The sequence below is a fragment of the Ambystoma mexicanum genome, chromosome 4p (assembly GCF_040938575.1).
Source record: "Ambystoma mexicanum isolate Mex_15411 chromosome 4p, UKY_AmexF1_1, whole genome shotgun sequence".
Lineage (NCBI taxonomy): Eukaryota > Metazoa > Chordata > Amphibia > Caudata > Ambystomatidae > Ambystoma > Ambystoma mexicanum.
Genome location: NC_090927.1, coordinates 1,164,078,487 through 1,164,093,533, shown reverse-complemented (window position 1 = coordinate 1,164,093,533; position 15,047 = coordinate 1,164,078,487). Strand labels below are relative to the sequence as shown.

Genomic DNA, 15,047 nt, shown 5'->3' with positions numbered 1-15,047 from the left:
TTCAGTGAAGGTAGCCGTACTGCACAGATTGCTGAGGTGGGCTCATTGAACCTGCTCGGAAAGGGGTTCATAACCACTATGTGTATAGGGATCTAAGAGACCAAACCTAATGGACATGCAGTGCTTCCACCAAGTTTAACCAAACTTTCTGGTAACGTGACAGAACAGTTAGTCTTAGAAGAGGAGGGCACTGGTGGAAAGTACAGATCACAAGCAACTGGTTGTTAAACGATGGTCTACACAGTCAACCACAGGTGTCACCTGCCAAAAGCGGGTGAGTTGAGAGGTATTCAAAGCTGTCAACTGTCCAGCAACAAGAAAAGGCCACACACATTGTCAGGAAACCCGCGTGTAGGGCAGGTGATGAAAAAAGGTTATCACTTACCAAAGTGATGTTCCTTTTACATGCAAAGCAGGCCTTTCATCTGAGCGTGGCTTTACTGAGGTCTGTTTGTGCCAGTGATAGGGCTTTGACCTCTTGTGACCTAAAGTTTGAAGACTTTGCAGGCCATAAGTGCATAGCCTTGCTGCCACACCTCGGAGGGAGTGGGGGGCGGGGGGGTTGAGAGAGGTTCAAACGTTATTGGTGGGACAGTGTTGAAAAAAGAATGCTCATATCCGATTTCTGAAAATAAATTATGCACTGATATGCAAGTATTTACAATTGGGTGACTTGTAAGTCCAGATAATTGTTTTCTCCATTACTACATATATGAATTACTGATGTTCCAATTTGTTAAGGAAGTCACTGCCAGTGAAGACCCGTTCTCATAACAGTTTTGCCCAAGATCACAAGTCCAGTGCAGTCCTATCACTTCTCAATACCTATTGCAGGGTAACTCAAAAGTACAATGCAGTGCTCACTTTAGCTGAATGATGCAAATAAGATGAAGTGGCTATCTTATAAACTAATCACAAATCACAACAAAGTGTCACTTGTATTGGGAAAAATGTTCTTATCTGTGCTATTAAACACTATCACACACAAAAGTAATTGTCCTCAATGTGGTGGGTTCACATTGCACTTTATACTTTTAGTGAGGTGGGTGGAGCAATGCAAATTGTGAATGAGACAATGAGTAATATTTTAGAGAGGCCATCTATGAAACCCGAGTCTGTCTGAAATAAAATACCTCCTAAAGCGATTCAGCCTCGCCTTCGCCTGCTTAATGTGCAGTCACGCCAGTGTGACAACTCTTTATATACGCCATTGGTGTTTGAGCTATGCGAATAACTAAGGGCACCTTTTTAATGTTGCTACATCCCAATAATTCGTTTTTTTTTTCTACCCTCTGTTTTAACCTCATAATATTAGGCTTTTATTTTGTGACGAAAACAGTGTAAGAACGGCAGCCACGTTGAAAGTCGGTCCCCGGCCCACAACTTTCCTCGCCTCGCCGGAAGCGTGAAAGATAAACAATGTGGCCTAGCGGTTGTGCTGGATTTTGTGCATGCCAGCTGTTTCATCATTGTCTCCCGCCTCTACGGCAGCGCGAGGGCCGAGCGCCGATGCCCCCCTCCCCGCTCCCACCGGCACATGACCTCATTAGCATAGCATGCGCCACCCGGAGAGCTTTCAGTCACTTTTGAACACGGGCTCGCGACGGGCGCCGCGCAATGCATGTCCCCCTTTGTTGCGTCACAGTTAAGAGTCCAGCTCTCGGCCAGGGAGAGCGGCGAGCGGGGTAAAACCCACCGTGCTGCCTGAGCCTGCCTCCGTGGGCGCTGCCCTGCCTGGCTGCTGAGTGCAGCCCCTTTTCCTGTTTCGCGGCAGCTCCGTGCTTTGTGGCTCTGCCGAGCTGCCGCGTCCTCTTTCACGGCCAAAACATCCTGCTTTTCAGCTGCTGCTGCTGATGTAGCCAGAGAGCAGCGATGCTATTGGTTGGGCCCGGGGAGAGGACATCCAGGAGGATGGATGGCCGCTAAACTGCCGCTTTCCCCCCTTTCGTAGTCTGGCTGAGCCTGATTGTGACACAAACATGTTTTCCCAGGACCTGGCGCAGAAGATCAAGGGCTACCAGGAGCAGATCGCCTCGCTGAACTCCAAGTGCAAGACGCTGACCATGAAGGCCAAGCACGCCACCATGCTGCTGACCGTGACCGAGGTGGAGGGGATGGAGGAGGTGGACGCTGAGCTCCTGCCCGCGCAGCCTGCTCACCCCTCCGTTGTGATGGTAAGATCTTTACTTGAGTTATTGCAACCCGGGGGCAGTTTAGTGCATCCTCCATGTCACGCTCCGGTAAAAGGCCATTGCTGTATGCTTTTGCCTGGGCGACCCAGTGCACTATCATTGAAGCCATTGTGTATTCTGGGGAGGGGATTGGTGCTTGGTGTTTAACCACTCTTTAGGGATCTGTGACAGCCCCTTGCCATTTGTTCTTCTACAGTTTGTTGTATTGTCGGAGTCCGGTCGCTTGCATCCTGTTTACACATCTGCAAGACCTAGGCGGTGCAAGCATTCTGTAAATACTGTGGCATCAGCTGTCAAACCGCCCTCACAATCTGTGCAAACAATAGACTCCAGCCTCTGTTCTGCGCTCAGCGGTGCAGGAGCTGGCAACCCCCTTGTCTAAAAGCATGCAACAGGAAAGCCTTTGTGGCATGGGCCAGGCTGGTAACTTAGCTGCATGAGATACCGTGTTGGCAGGGCTTTGCAACGTGCCATTATGGCACTTTTGGCAGATGTTCTCATGGGTGCGGTCGCATGCTTCACTTTGCAGGTGCATGAAAGGATTATTGCATGGCTGTAGCCCATCTGTAATGCCTTTTTTTGGATAGTTGCTTTTCCTGCCGTTGTGATTGCATTTTCTAAATTAATCCCCTCTATCATGTCGGATCACTCCTGTTATTCTGGACATTTGGAAAGCCAGGAAATGTGTTCACTAAACACAATGGCATAGGCAGACGTCCACGGGGTTTTTGTTGTGTTGTTTTGGTTACTTGCATAGCGTTTTACATCAATGTCAGGTCGTTTCAAATCACGGATCATGAAGAGAAGAGTGGTAGAAGGAAGGAGATAGGAACACAGCATTAAAGGGGACAACATGTCAAGTGATGAGCAGCAGGAGAAATTGCAGGCAACTGATGTAGAAACAGAGGGGGGAAGACCGCCTGCTGTTATTATGCCTGCTTGCACACAGGTGACATTCTACTGCCTGTGAGCAGGGTGGGAACATAAGTCACCACAGTCGGGGTCATTAACTGAGCCAGCAACATTCACCTTGCTGAAAAAAGCCCCAGGGAATTGGATGGTACTTTTTAAGCATGCGGTCAAGTGTGTCTGCCGCTGGCCTTGGTGTGTGCAGCCGCCTCCCTTGCACCAGGTGATCATTAGTGGCTGCACCGGCGAGGGCACCTGACAGTGCACACGATCGTCTTTGTTTTGAGGCGATGCTTTCCCCATTTTATCAGGTTAGGGCGTTTGGGCTAATCGTCCGACCTCTTTGTGTCTTGTTTCTTTGTTCTTTTTCTGTTGGAATTACTCAGCAGCAGCGTGGCCCCACCTTTCCAACTGTTGATTAAATTACCAGTAGGCATTGGAGCGTTTTAGGCGGTTTCACTGCAAAACGAAACAAAGCGTGGCAGTGCCTTTAATGTGACAATGTCCCTGATCCTTCCTCTCTGTGGTCCCATTATACAAAATTCCACATGGCATAGTGCTTGCGACACGTGTGGTATCCGTCCACAAAACGCCACCGTGCTTACTCAGTTGCAAGCAGAACGATTCTCTGACTAAGCACCAACATTCCTTGCCTTGATACCTTTTATAACTGACGTTTAGGAACAATGATGCTCTAGCAGCACACATCATGCAGACACCTCTTGCCCATGAAGCACACACTGGGATGCCCACACCGCATTACTGAGTAATTCCAACGGGATGTGTAATGTTGCATGTGTTGCATTCACCTGCCTCTGAAGTGTTTTGACTGTTCTTCTTCCTGTCCCTTTGGGGCTCTCGCCTTTTCCTGTGACAGATGACTGCTGGTCGCTGTCACACACTCCTGTCTCCTGTCACTGAGGAGTCCGGGGAGGAGGGGACCAGCAGTGAGATCTCCTCGCCACCTGCCTGTCGCTCTCCTTCACCTGTGGCTAATACAGACGCCTCTGTCAACCAGGTACCTCTCACTTGGCACTCATTCCGCCCTAGCATCTGGACGTGTGCCCCATCCTCATTGTGCACGCATCCAATCACCACGCTTCAACCACAACCAATCATTATACTGATGTTCCCTAAAGAGGCAGACACATTTTGCATGTGCTACACCTTATATGGTGTTCAAAATGAGGATTTATAACTGATTTTGAATTATTTTGAAAAGATCAAAACTGCAAATTGTTGCCTTGACAAAGGTCTCCCAATACTTCACAGTGAGCCCCACCCTACTGTTGGTCTGACCAGTAATCTGTGTTCACATTGGATGCGTTCAAAGGGCGATTGGGCACTGCATACAGACATTGTGTGTGTGCAACATTTGTTGTAGCCAGTAAATATGTTTGGTGTATATTCATGTTTCACAACTGCGCCGCCTGCCACGGCACCTCTCACACTAGGCACATGGTCCGTTTGAGAACTCGGCGCTGCTCTCGCTCTCTCCATTTCATGTAATGCAAAGCACCCCGTATGCACTTTATTACAATTGTTCTTTGCATAAGGATGCCATTTGTGTATAAATCAATAGTCCATCCAGTAATTCTGAAGAAAAGACTCTTGTTGTTTCAACATGAATAGATTATAATACTATAGTACTAATAGCAAGGGCTTGTCTGCGTACCTTGTATTCTGTCTTAAGAAATCATTGTCACTGTTTCTTTTTCTCTTTGACTGGGAACTAAATCAAAAAAGTCTTCACTGGCTCCTTGTTGCTTCACTGATAAAATTCGAATTCCTCTGTGTCATCCACAAGGCTGTCTTGGGCCGGGGACCACACTCTCTGCAACTCCCTCTTACTAGTAAATGCCCCCCCCACCCCTCTAGACCTCTGCGCTCCTCTGGCACCAACTCCTTGTGTGTAAAGCGTTTCAGTAAACAAAGGGCAGGAGGTCAACCACTTTCCTCAGCTGTCTCCCTTCTTTGGAACAGTCTCCTCTACCCTCTTCATCTTGAGCAGGACTTGCTTGAATTCTGGAAGATCCTCAAGACCTTCCTCTTTACCTCCTCCTTCCCTCCCTCTCTCTTCTGCTAATCTCACAGTTGCATGTTTGGTGTCTAGGGCCCTTACGCATGCTCGGGGCCCTGACCTCCCACACCAAATCGCCCTAGCTACTGTCTATCTTCAGCACTTGCCTCGGCTCACCCTCTAGCCCCGTAGGATCGCACTTACCTTACATTGCACTTTACCTGTTGCTCACCCATGAGCACCGCAGCACGTATCCCAATCGCTCTGCCTTCTGCACTTGCACGTTCTGAATTCTCACAAGGCATAGTAGGTTCATCCCCCCTCCACCACTGTATTTAATATTATGAATGTACTTTAATTGTTTCTCATCTTTTGTCCCCTCCCTGTTGCCCTTTGGGTGCTTTGAAACCATATTTACTTCTTGTATAAGCACCTAACAACAAGCGAACAATAAATAAATACATTGGCATATTCATACCAACACCTTTTGCGTGTCCATGAACCTGGTAATTTAACTAGGATGGATGGGGGTGTTGTGGGAATCGAAGGAAACGGGTGCTTCGTCTCTGAATTATAAATAAACCTGTGTGGTTTATTGTGTGGGATCCCAAGAATGAAGAATCACTCATGTTTTTGGTTAGTTATCATTTCAGTCTTTATTAATGTTCAAGGTGCCGACACGTGTTTCAACCTCACAAGGGTCTTTTTCAAGGTTGTGGTATTTATGAGTCATACCACAAATGACAAGATTTGTAATGTGTGTCAAGATTTGTGTGCAAAATAAAACATAGAATTGCAAAAATGTGGAGTGCAACCAGTGTGATTAGTGTTCGGTATAGGTGTGAAGTGCGATGACATAACCCCATAATATAGAACATAGTGGGTAACATATGAGGTAAATTATGAATTGCATTGTGTACATTGTATACATTACACATATGATATTAATTTGTGAGTCCCATTTTCAAGTTTGCATGATTAGAAGAATATATGGTTACAAAAGGAGGAGTGGAAAAAGCACCAAGGGGAGAAGGAGAGTGGGGAGGTAAGAAAGATAAAAAGGTTAGATTGTTTGGCCCATAGAACCTGGGTGTTGGTGGTGCTTTTGCGGTCTGACTCATAAATAACACAGCCTTGATAAAGACCCTTGTGAGGTCGAAACACTTGTCGGCACCTAATAAAGACTGAAATGATAACTAACCAAAAACAGAAGGATTCCACACAATAAACCACAAAGGTTTATTTATAATTCAGATACGCAGCGCTGGTTTCCTCTGATTCCCACCACACCCCGATCCTTTGAAAAAGTTGGGGAAATTGAGCACTGTCCGATGTGAATCTCCAAACTGGCAACAGAACGTATGCCACAAACAATTTGATCAGCGCGGCATCCCAACGTTCCCTGTGCTGTAAACCTTTACATGGTGATTTAACTAATTTGATCTCTGCTCTAGCTGAAATTTGCTTTATGTAGACACTAATCTTGTGAATGTGTGATCAAGCCTAGGAGAGAGTCAGTCTTTTCTTTGAATAACCAAACAGAATGTCAACAGTTTATCAAAAAGCTGCAATGCAGAACAACTTCAGTCTTGCGACAGTGATATTTGCTTTTAAGTTTAGCCCAAATGACTGGTAGTTTGTGAAGATGAGTTATGGTGATTACTGATACATGAAGATTAAGCTGCTGGGCGAGAAAGCTTAGTTATTAATGCACCATATGTAAAATCTGTGCAAACATCAGAATTGGGGTTATGTGACGATCAGTTTCTGTCCCACCCTCTTTTGGTTAAAAATACATTGTGTTAGTCAATTGGATTCAAACTTAAACTCTGATAGTTACTTATGTCATGTCTAGAGGATATGTGCAAATCCAAAAAAAAGAGAACAACTTCCTTCTTGCATAACAAGGTTCCCGTCACCCAGACATAGATACATCTATTAACGATTCCAAGTGAATCTTTTATCCACGTTAGAGGTGGTTGGACCGAGAAGGAAGGAAGATCTTGAACATGTTGTCCATGCAAAACAACAAACTTGTGACACTAAAACAGCTACTGTTAGAATGTGACAAGACGTAAGAATTGAGGTTACGTTTTGTAAGACGTTTTCTTGCTTCCCTATGCATTTTTCATTGGAATTCTTCTAGAACCGCATAATGACTGGAGAACAGGTGCCGTTAATTGTTGCATTAGTGAGATTTGTATCTGTGTTGTATCCATTTTTGCAAGACATTTTCTTTTTTTAAAATATAAATGATTATTTCTCAATTTTGTTTTTGTCCTGGTCGACTAAGCATTGATTTTACTTTTTTCATTACTTCATGTCTCTTTTTATAATCTTTGTAATGTATATGAATCCTGCAGTGGCTGATGAACCCCACTAACCCCTACAGCATTGTCTCAACTGCATTCTATACATCACAACAGCAGACTTGACACTTCTGGGGGCAGGGAGGTGGGGAGGCGAAGTGGATAAAACAAAAAACTACCAGATCTCGGCTTGCTGCGTTCTGTATTCCCTGACTCAGGTTGAGATCTACAAACAAGCACAAGAAAATGTTTTAGTGCTATTGTTATTTTTTCTTTTCCTTGTCCACTGTTCTTAAGCATCATTCCTTCTGCCCTCATTCCCATTTTACCTGGTTGCCTCCTCGATGTGCTAGAAAGCTGGATTTCAGCTTTGTCTTAATTAAGGTTATTTCTTTTAATTAGAAGCTTTTAAAAAAATAATTGTTGCCTTTTATCTTTAGATCATGCCCTTGAGCTACCTACTGACTCTCCTGTTTGCTGCAGTTATCCATGTTTACATAGTTCTATGTGTTTTCCACTGTATTTATACAGTTATGTTTCCTCGCTTGATTCACTGCGCTTTCCACGCTGTTAGGCAGAAACCTGTGCAGTTCCCTTAGGGACCACTGCAAAAGATTTAAGACTACAGGTGTTTGGCAGTAAACCCACTTGGTAGCAGTCTGTACCACACAGATTCACTTGGTAGCTGTGGCTGAGCAGTCAGACTTCCCTCAAGAAGAGTTAGGCAGTATACAGAGCATACAGAATAGGTACAGAGGCACAGTAGCACAAGCAAACACTGACCAGAGCTGGTGTAAAAGTATATAATTATTTATTTAAAAGACACACTTGTAAATTACACTAGCACAGAAAAAGGTAAGTAAATTCAAGACACAGTCATAATTACTATATGTACATCCCTAGTTATTTGTTGGACAAGTCTTAGTTAACACCACTTATTTCCAGACAGAGGTGAGCGCTTAACGTTAGATGGCACTCCAACAAGTTGTTTAAAAAGGGAGGGAAAATGCAGAATTAAGAAAGCAATACAGCAAAACACTTTTCAGAGAACCACAGTAAGTATTTAGAGAAGGCAGTCTATTGAGGAGCAAGGAAGTTCAGTGACTGCCCACTTTAGGGGGAGCCAGGCCAAATATGCCCAAGATCACACAATGTCACAAAGTCTCAAAAGTCTTTACAGGTGAGTAGAAAAGTTCTGTTAAGCTTAGAAAAGTTTAGTTAGGGTGTCCCAGGCTAAACCAGGTTCGAGGGCTAAATCTACCCCGTACAATCGGTGGCAAGGGAAGCCGGGCAGAACACAGTACCTTCAAAATGGAAAGGATCCTCCAGCGGTGGCAGTTGTTCCTGGTAGTGGGTGCAAGTCGCGTCGTCGTCTAGAGGAAGAGAAGATCTCAATGTGGAGGAAGGCTGGAGGTCGTTGCACTACCAGCGAAGAAACCAGCCTTGGAGTTTTCCGGTTAAAAGGATGTTACCCCTCTTTTGCGGTAGAGGTAAAAAGTGGTATTCCGGTTGCTGGGGTGCTTGGCACAGGCAAGGCGGCCACGAAATGCTCCAGGGAGGTGAACAGAAGGCAAAAACTGGTTGTCCCCACCAGTCAAGGGAAGAAGACTCTCCGGACTGGAGATCTCCTCTGTCGTTGGGAAGTGGTGAGACGGTTCTGCAGGGCTCCACCGGTGGTGTCGTCATGGCAGGTCGGCTCAGCTTCTCCCTCTTCGGCTTCTTAGGTCCTCTGGCGACTTCTGAAGTTCCAGTCCCCAAAGCCCTGCTTTTATGCAGCAAACCCCCATTCACCACTCCTAGCTGTCACTCAAACATGCTAAGTGGTGAGCCGGGGGGGCTCACCACTGGGCCAATCACACAAGAGTGCGACTTAAGTTGCCAAGGCAACTCAGTCCAGGGTGCCTAAATCCCCCTCCCACACATCCTGTAAACCCAGACACAGTGGCACCACTTTGGAGGGCTTCTGTGCAGAAGCCCGCCAAAAGTGGAACAAAGGCTTGACTCGGGTTCAGGGTTACTGAAGTGAACCCAGACGCCATTTTGGCGGCGAGTTCTGGCAAAAAATCCCAACCGGTGAATTAATATTAAATAAATAAACCGGCGGTATCTTTAACATTGCACCAAAAAGTGGTGCATTAAAATCAATGGGAAATCCCATTGGGAAATATTCTCGTAGAATATTTCCGTGGTATACACTACCACCAGCCACAAACTCGGCGAGGGGAGACGGACAGTACCCCCTCGACGAACAGACCCAGGGGCAATCTAATTGCCCCTACCAGTACTTCCACAGTATGATGGTTTGTACTGGTTCTGTTCACAATTTAAGACTAGTAAAGTCAATGGTGACTTTACATGCCCAGGGAGACAGTAGTCAGTCCCAGGGTATGGAGTCTATGTTTGGGGGTCACTATGACACCCCTGTGGTACTGCACTGAGGGTGCTGTGTAACACACATACAAAAACCAATGATAGCCTATGGGGAAAAAATACCCCAAAGCCCATAAGCACATTACAAGTCACAGGAATACACTCAAATCATGTCCAAGAGTGAGGGTAAAAGAGTCCCACTCTTGGCAGGAGAAGAAAATAAACCCCAAAAATCCAGCAAAGCTGCTGGGGGACTCACTAGGTTAGGAAATTCAGCCTAAACAGAGAATTCTCCCTAACACACGCTAATCACACTATGTATCAATTTAGTTTGTACACTGCTCTCCCGTGCTAGTTATGTATCATTCTTAGTTTGTACACCATGCTCCGGCACTATTTACACTTAATAAAAAAGCCTCTGCTTCACTGTGCTCACATGCACTTCGTATTGCGGTTAATTTCTCATCTTCAATTATTGTGCGCCTGCGCAATGTTCCCAACCCAAGTCACAATTCCAGTCTGCTGACGGTTCTCCATAGTAGTTTCCGCAATAGGATTCTCTTCTCTAACCTACCCAACTTGCGCACAGTGGCCGCGTTCACTCTGAAACAGTTTAATCAATTTATTTGCTGGAACTACCTCTGCCTAGTGTACTCGCGCCTTCGCTGCCCAATGTTCAATCACTGACTTCCTGCTCAAGGGCCAAGCACTCACTCAAAGGGGAGTCAGTCTTGATAGCAGCTGTTTTATTCCAAGCGCTCCAGTCAAACTAAAACGTGAATTTTTTCTATGCTAGCGAAATTATTAAGCAGTCACAATCATAAGTCTTAACTCATACCGAGCTTGAACTATATACAGTGGTTCATGAATCTTTAAAGAAAACATTTTTAATTTCACTTATCTCATTACTGATGTTGGGCTTGTCTGTAGGTTATTATAATGTTCAGGTTTGTCTTTTTCTAATCCCAGTGTCTTCAGTCTTGGAGCTCAAGAAAACTGTGAGTGCTCTAGTCAATGCCCTGGATGAAAGGCAGTTTAGAATATTCCTTTCAATCACCTACTATCTCACTGCTGCCTTTCTACCAATCAATTTTGATAAAGAGTCTCCACCATGCTGGAAAGGACTGTCCCGGTTCCCTGATGGAATTTTCTTGAAGGAAATAACTTTTTCCTGTCCATGCTTTCTCACACATCTCTTCACTAGCACCATCAACATATCTTGTGCATAACTCCCTTCTGCCCCCCCATCCCCACCTCCAGCTCTGTGGACCAATCCAGCCTGTCTTTTTGGATACCTCCCCCGTTGGACCCTGACAGTTTGTCTTTTGTGTGAAAGGTATGATGTAGAAACCATATCACAATAAAAAACCCGCCAAATATGGTTGTGTAACAGAGTGCCTGGCGCTCACTCGCTCGTCTCGAGGAATTTATCACCACCAGGAAAATCATCTTAAGAGTCGGCAGTTTTAAACAACATGAATGCAGGGGTTCAATTCAGATGGATATTCCATTAGAAATTGAATACTAAATTCAAACCCCACACAGGAACAACAATGGTTACAAGCACTGTAAAAACTGCATAACGGTGGGGCTGGCGAAAAATGAGCCCTGCTTGGGGGATCTTTTTAAGACCAAAATGGCAGCTAGGTATCTCTTAAAAGTGCCAATCTTCAGGCCCAGCCATGCCAAGTAAAGCAGTTAATCAAGAAAAGAGGAAGCCAAACACCAAGACGAAAACCTTTGCAACCTGCAGGCACAGATAGACTTGGTGGCAGGCCTCAGAGTGGAAAGGATTACATCCAGGATGTTGTCTGACAAGTCCCACTCCTTATAGCTGAGCTTCTCAGCATCCAAGCATGAATGTTCATGCTGTTGACACCTGGGTCGCAGTCCCAAACTCCTGAGTGGGAGAGAAGGTCCACTCCTACCGGGAGGTCTCAGGAAGTGTAGAGGACTTGTCAGGAAGCTTCCCTTTCCATGTCCTCTTGACCCAGTCTAGAGCGATTCGAACCAACGTGGACCCAAACTTCTGCAGTCTCCTAGTGGACAGTCGAAATGACAGGAATCCGGGGAATACATGAAGTTTTTTCAAAGTTCCATTCGACAATCAATGCTTCCGACATAGCTCCATGCCTTGGAAATTCACTAGAGCAGAACAACTTGAACTTCAGGTTCACACTGAAAACAAAGAGGTCCTCTTGAGGAGTCGCCAGAAGGTGAACATTATCTCAAGAAGTCCTAACAGAGCTCCCACTTATGGCATTCCAAAAACTGTGTGCCTTTGTCCTCAAATGTTTGTTCCTGTCAGACAGCATTTACAGAAGTTTAGATTGGATGTTGAGAGGGAAAAACCCTGATCTCCTAATCCAGGAATGCTTATGCAGAACATACCACCTACCCGTTTCACGGGCCATACATTTGGCAGTATCCAGGCCGCACTGCAACATCTGGCATGTGACCTCTTTACCTTCACCATCTAGAGAGTTGAAACTGTCCTACGTTTCCATAGTAGTCAAGGTTTTGGCTGCTGCAAAGATTACACTCCACAGTCCAGAGGTATATCTGGCCAATGCGCATAAGGCGTGGACTGCTTTCAGTTCATGAAAGCCGAATGAGGAGACTTTGATGCACTTGACTTCTTGTTTCTTGCTCCTGCTGTTGGGTGGCAACTAGGGGAAGGGTGTGGGCTTCAGCCTTGCTGTTGTTGTGTGCAACTTCCAGCTCTCTGGTGAGGAGTGTTTGGAGAGAGAACGAGGATTTGCAGGGGCCAAACAATGCTTTTTACCAAGGTCGCTATCCAAAGCAGGGGCCGACTCCAGTTTCTTCCAGATTGCTAAAACAGGAGCGTTCATCACTCGGATGAAGTGCAACAGGAACTCCCCCTGAGGACCCTTATCCCAAAGATCCATCAAGTCCTTTATGGGCTTTTGGCTTATTCCGAGCAGACACACCCAAAGTCTCTGCAACCTCTGCAATGGTCCTCCGAAATGAACAGTAGTTTTTGCCAGGCATTGGCGATGGAAGAACATCCATCCAGCTCTGGAGAATTATCCCAACCACTAGCCCCCTGTAGGCGTGCAGGCAAGTCCAGGAGATCCTCTCCATCACAGAATTCCATCATAGTACTCCTTGGGAAAGTCCTCAGTCCCACTGGACTAAGTGGCTCCAAACCACAAGGGATAACATCCCATTCCCATCAAAGATCTCTGTCACCTTTCACAGGAGTTTACCCCTTGAAAGAGGAGCATATTCCAGTGAGCACCCAGCCCGATTTGTGAAGGAGCCGACATCGAGCACCAGGGCAGCGCGGTGACCATCTGCAGAACCAGCACCAAGCCAGTAGGCATGCGTCTGAGGAGTTACATCCCGTGGTCTCACAAAGTATAGGGGACCCTTGGGCATAAGCCACTGGCACAGAGGCCTTGACAAAGACGTCAAGCATCTTCTGGAATGCCTCCCACTCATCTTGAGTCGAGGATTTAGTGGAGAACTGTAACTTGGGTGTAGGTGGTGATTCCTCCGAGGTATCCTATGAGTGAGATTGATGACTCAGTTTCATGGACGACGAAGAAGAGTGATCCCTGGAAGAGAATCCTGTGAGTGAGACCGCTCCCTATGCCTTTCCTTTTACTTGTCCTTCTTGATTGGCGAATGTTCCAGTTCTTCAACTATGACCTTCTTCGCCTCCGAACCCGTGGACTTGGAAAGTGTATGCTTTCCACATTAGTGGAAATAAGTAAAGAGTTTAGTGGCACCTTCCCTGAGTTCCTTTGAATGCATGGACTGGCAGGAACCGCAATCCTCCATGTTGTGGTCCTTTCCAAAGCAGTACAAACACATGCTCTGGGGTCTGACACAAACATTTGTTCCCCTCAATCGGAGCTGGACTTGATGCCAGAGTATTTAGAGGATTAGACATGGCACACTAAGCTAGAAAAATCAGGTGGTGTTCCAGGAGCGTTCTGAGTGCATAGATAAAAGGATATTAAATCATGGGGCGCAGTGACCTAATATAGACTGGATATGACATAACATCTGGCGTCTAGCCGCGCAGTCGCACATGTCAGAGCTGACAAGGATCCACACTGCACCCCCTTCTGGCGGAAAACGTTTCCGAAGATAGCTGGCCCTGAAGATAGAATATCCAAGATGAGGTCTCTGAGGGACGTAGGACTCTTAGCCAGTCCAAAATAGACTCCCTTATGGCATCACAAGCCCCTCCTCTTCCTAGTTTCCTTGTGGTATTAGGGGCAGCGACACCATTTTTATTTATTTATTGCTTATTTGTAATGTGCACTATACAGCACATATTGTATTTGAAGGCAAATCAAGACAAGGGGGAAAAGGGATGAGGAAAAGGTATAAAACAAAAAAGTTCTTAAAAGTTCTTGAAATATTCAGAAACGTGCAAGTGCTATAACATGAGAGCAGGGGAGAAGGGGAGGAGTGGAATTGCAAGGAAGGGGAGCAAGGGATGAAAAATAATAAAAAACATTCCTACTATGCCGTGAGGCTATTTCGAACGTGCAAGCGATGAACATGAAAAATAAGGGAGAAAGGGGTTGAGGGGAGTGAAGGTGGAATGGGAGAGAGGTATGTAGAATGCAAAACAAGTTACGAAAGTGCAGGCACCATAGGTCAATGCAACATGGAAAAGCCTCACCCTGTGGTGAGGGGGCTAACTCACAAATGGAGATAAAGGTAGGTCGTATGAACCATTTGATTGCCACACCCCATGTTGTCGGGGGCTACACAGCAATGCAGGAACAAAAGGTGGAGAGCGAACAACTTGGGACATGGTGCAGGGGCTACATCAAGTATCAACTACAGGTTAAAAATGAAAAACACAACTCAGACAGCAAAGAGACTGTCAGTGGATGCAGGAGATGGAATGCATAACATAGCGAGGTTTCAAAGTCAATCCGTGGTTGCAGGGTGTCAAATTCAAACACAGTAAGGATCCAAAGTCAATCAGTACTTGCAGGGTGTCAAATGCAAAATAGAGTAAGGTTTGAGGTTCAATCAGTGGTTGCAGGGTGTCTAATGCAAAACAAAGTAAAGATGTGGGAAACAATCAGAGGATGAACGTAGGAAAAAAGCAGAACACTGCATAGAGTGAAAGTGACCATCCAGGTTACAGGAGGGCAAGAAAGAAGACATAGGACAGGGCTGAGGAAGTCATCTTAGAGGATGCATGTGGCTAGTTGAAAGGATAGAATAGTCAGGCCAATGGCTACAGACAAGGGG

The 15,047-nt window shown here is 45.8% G+C and overlaps 1 protein-coding gene across 17 annotated transcripts in view; it reads left to right on the top strand.

The window, feature by feature from the left end:
- The window catches only part of SYNE1 (spectrin repeat containing nuclear envelope protein 1), a 1,651,720-nt gene that overhangs the window by 1,086,813 nt on the left and 549,860 nt on the right, over nt 1-15,047 (top strand). For 15 of the 17 annotated variants that reach the window (XM_069606781.1, XM_069606782.1, XM_069606785.1 and 12 more), the window contains 2 exons: nt 1,992-2,174; nt 3,979-4,119. In XM_069606781.1, the coding sequence (XP_069462882.1) occupies nt 1,992-2,174; nt 3,979-4,119 (324 nt within the window). The remainder of the gene's footprint in view (nt 1-1,991; nt 2,175-3,978; nt 4,120-15,047) is intronic. The other 2 variants (XM_069606793.1, XM_069606792.1) reach the window with 1 other exon arrangement.